Source organism: Gavialis gangeticus, unplaced genomic scaffold (genome assembly GCF_001723915.1).
Source record: "Gavialis gangeticus isolate Ggan-Ray unplaced genomic scaffold, GavGan_comp1, whole genome shotgun sequence".
Classification (NCBI taxonomy): Eukaryota; Metazoa; Chordata; order Crocodylia; family Gavialidae; genus Gavialis; species Gavialis gangeticus.
Window position 1 is genome coordinate 15,320,651 of NW_017729003.1, and position 4,252 is coordinate 15,324,902.

The 4,252-nt window shown below is 41.4% G+C and overlaps 1 protein-coding gene across 3 annotated transcripts in view; it reads left to right on the top strand.

Moving 5' to 3' along the window:
- HERC4 (HECT and RLD domain containing E3 ubiquitin protein ligase 4) overlaps positions 1-4,252 on the top strand; it is a 106,101-nt gene that overhangs the window by 94,405 nt on the left and 7,444 nt on the right. For all 3 annotated transcript variants that reach the window (XM_019507876.1, XM_019507878.1, XM_019507877.1), the window contains one exon: positions 2,908-3,091. In XM_019507876.1, the coding sequence (XP_019363421.1) occupies positions 2,908-3,091 (184 nt within the window). The remainder of the gene's footprint in view (positions 1-2,907; positions 3,092-4,252) is intronic.

Genomic DNA, 4,252 nt, shown 5'->3' on the forward strand with positions numbered 1-4,252 from the left:
CCACTTTCCCCCCCCCCCCCCCCGGGATGACCCTTGCTTCAGCCAGGGCTAGGGATTGACTGGGGTTTGCAGTGCTCCTTTTGGGAATAAAACTTGGATATTCCTGACAACAGGGGCTTGCCCCTCTGCTCAGGGTCAGTCGATCACCATACTTGGGGTCAGGAAGAAATTTTACCCCATGGTCAGACTGGTAAGAACTGTGGGGGTAGCAGGGGATGTGGCCCTCTTGGATCTCTTCAGTGTAACAACCTTGCGGCAGCAGGATACTGGCTGCTGTTATTCCCCTGCTTTACTTGTGGCATGTTAGGGTCTCAGGGTTGACTGTAGTTTTACTAATAGATTAGCAAAGGATTTTTTAAGTTGGTTTGGATAGAAATGATCCTGCCTCATGCAGGGGATTGGACTAGAGGATGACCTACAAGAGATCCCTTCCAACCCTCCTTTTCTATTATTCTGTGTACTTCCATAAGATGCCTGAGACTTCAGTAAAAATTGCATCCCTGTTTATCACACATCTTGAATACTGGAGTTTTCTCCTAGTTCCTTTATGACACGCAAATATTTTTTCCCAAGGAAAGTGACTAGTGTCAGCACTTCTGGAAGCACTGGGTCTATGATCTTTGTGAAAGAATTCATGGAAGACAAGTAGGAAAGGGACTTTTCATGTGTAGAAAGACATGGTGTGTGATTCTTTCATAGTCCCACAAGACTGCCTTCTGATGTTTAGGGAATTGGGTTAACTCCTCAGCATATGCTTTTCAGTGCAATGTTGATGATAATTGATAAGTTAAATGATCACCACTTATCATGATAAAGCCCCCTACCCTTTTTTGAACTAGGTATCTGTTTGGGCAAAAGTACAACTGTATGAAAGCCTGATGCATTAAGCTCTAGTTAACTCAGTTTTTTCAAGATGGGGACTTTGTTCAGTTTGACATAAGAGTTCTTGGAGTATTTAGTTATTTGTATCTGATAATTTGTAGCAGGTTCCCCATTCAAAAATGAGTTTGTTTGCATTCTGAAACAGAGTTAAATGAAGAACAGCAGTGGTATACATGTAGCCCTACTGTTCCTCTTGTTTTTCAGACAGATAAAGTCTCTACCAAATTCAGTTAGGTTGGTCTTTTAGGCTTACTATCATGAAAAAATATTTTGGGAGGATTCCACTCTGGTTGTCTTGAACTTCCATTTGACTTTGGCTGTGATAGCTGTAAACCTGATTTCATACTATATCTATATAATTTGAGCATGCTCTGGATTAGGATTAGAGGTCTCATGTGGAAATGAAGTTTACACCTTTTTGTAATAGACATGCAGTCTTTGTTTGTTCCTTTTTAATCATGGATTTGTATTGTCTTAGTTGAATACTCAACAGTGTTGCTAGGCTTTGTGGGGTTTCTTTATGGGGGGACCTATGTATTTGTGCTTGTAGGTCATCATCTTGTTATTTTGCATGCTATTGTTTAGCTGTAGATTTGCATAAATTAGATGCATACTAAAGTTTTGATTACTGCCCAGTGCACATTTGGAATGAGTTTTACCCAAATTGCCAATTGCTCAAATTACAAGTGAGACCTTATGACAGAGGATAAGACAAGATGCTGCGTTTATTGATTAAGCATGTGACACAGACACACACACAGACCCTTCCCCCCCCCCCCAAACACACACACATTCATACCCCCAGTTTCTGTTCTGTGCTGGTATACATTACCAGTCTTATCAGTAATGAGGTCATATTAGTGGCCAGCCAAGTTGATCGTGAGTAGGAGCTGGGCTCCTGCCAGTCCATCTCATCAGGCAACCTGATGCTCCAGGATGACATGCAGAAGAAGACCTAAAATCGATACATCTCACCCCATCTTTTATAGCCTTGTCAATTCACCCAGTCCTCTGGGCTTTTGCTGTGTTATCACTGTGTTCTTCCTTGAAGGTCAGTTGCTGTTGTTCTCTCACTGTTCTGGGGTGGATTCTTCTTGTTTTGGTCTTTTATCTGTCTGCATTCTTCAGCCAGTCACCAACTGATGTTTTCCTTTTCTACAAACACGCTCTCATTCATTCTCTCTCGCATACAGCATATAAAGGTCGAGCACTTATGTCAAGCTACAGAGCAATACAAAACGGAGTTTCTTAAGGCAATGCAAAACTCAAGAAAATGAAATTAAAAGCAAGAGGCAAAAAGTTTGTTTGTATAACATGAGTACCTTATAAATGTTTACACTGATTTGTCTTGTACCACTGAACAGTTCTCTCAGAACACAGCCCACAAGGACTTAATACCTTTCATTTTCATATTAGTCTCCATCACAGTTTTAATTTTGTTATAATACTCAGAATAATAGCTAGGTAAGAAGGTAACACTTCTAAAGATTTTCAGGATTACCTCTTTAAACAAATACCAAGCTATTTGCAAAGCATGTTCAAAGGATCTTTTTTTTTGTTTAGATCAGTGGTAATGTCCTTGATAAAAAGCATGTATTACCATGGCAGAAAAAAAAAACTTGCTGGTAGGATACTTGTAAACTGATGTTTGGATTAAAAAAAAAATCCAACAACTATAAGTAAACTGAGTAGATTGGGAATGTGTAAAAATATGAAAATTTCAGGCAAGAAATAGGAACTGCTTGTACTCAAGTACAGATGGTCAAAATGCCACAAAAGATATCTATCGTACCATTTTGCTCTGCTTATTTATGTTCTGGGTGTCTCTATTATGCCCATAGACTATAGGCAAAATATAATTTTTGAATCACTATTTTATACTAAACATTTAAGATTTATTTATAGAAAGGTGTGTGTGTGTGTGTGCGTGCACTTGTGTGTGTGTGTGTGCATGCGCACGTGCGTGTCTAAACAACAAAAGGTTCCACTTTCAAATGACTGGCTTTGTGTTTTTTCACTCTACAGACAGGAATTTGTTGATTCCTATGTGGATTACATCTTCAATAAATCAGTGGCTTCCTTGTTTAATGCATTCCATTCAGGCTTCCACAAGGTTTGTGGAGGAAAGGTTCTACAACTCTTCCAGCCCAGTGAGCTTCAGGCAATGGTGATTGGGAATACAAATTATGATTGGAAGGAACTGGAAAAGGTAAACATCTTGTTTTAGATAGTAGATACGTGATAAGGATTTAAAACGCCAAAAGAAAATACTTGGGTGTATCTACATTGGATGCTTTACTGTGCAGCAGACTAACTTGCTGCATAGTAAAGCGCCACCATCTACGCATGTGTGGCATTAGGGCGCAGTAGACTAATTTAGACAGAATGCATGCAAAACAAAATACTTAAAACAAGCAAAGAGCTCAACTTCCAGCCCTTAACAACTATGAAACTATGAAAGTACTTTGTAAGTCACTGTATATCCAGTGTTGAAATGCAGCGATTGTAGAGTCATAAGAGAAGTAGAACTGGAAGGGGCCTTCGGAGGTCATCTAGTCCAACCTCCTGCCTGAGGCAGGATCATCCCTCTGCCTGAGGCAGGATCATCCCTCTCCAAACCATCCCATACAATTATAATCTAAACCCTGCAGAAGACACAACACAGACTTAACACCCAAACCTGCCGCAGGAAAAAGCAGTGGAACCATGGCAGCCAACATTCTGCTTCTATAAAATGTTAGAATCATAGAATCATATGATGGTTAAACAATTTTACTGTGCAGTATTAAACAGCTTGCCACTTGGAGTGCAGAGTAATATATCCAATTAAAATGCCTAGGGAATTTTTATATCACCAGAATGTACATACTGGGTGCATCTACACGAGATGCTGTGTTGCTGTAGCATCTACATGAGATGCTATATAGCCGTAGCTGTGGGGCCCTTGCAGGACACGTTGGGAAATTTGGTTGTCACACCAGACGACAAAGCTAACATATTTAACGATTTCTTTGCCTCCGTCTTCCTAAGTAGGGACCAGAACAGCCACCTCCCTGCTGGGCCCCCCTTGGGCCCCGGGGGTGGCACACCTGGGCCAAGGGTTAGCGAGGATTTAGTTAGGGAGCTTCTGGAGGGGCTGGACGTTTTCAAGTCAGTCGGTCCGGATGATCTCCACCCTAGAGTTCTAAAGGAACTGGCTGAGGTCATTGCAAGTCCTCTGGCATGGCTTTACGAGCACTCATGGTGCTCTGGAGGAGGTACCGGAGGACTGGAAGAGGGCCAACGTGGTTCCCATCTTCAAAAAAGGGAGGAAGGAGGACCCGGGAAACTATAGGCCAGTTAGTCTTACCTCGATCCTAGGCAAGCTGTT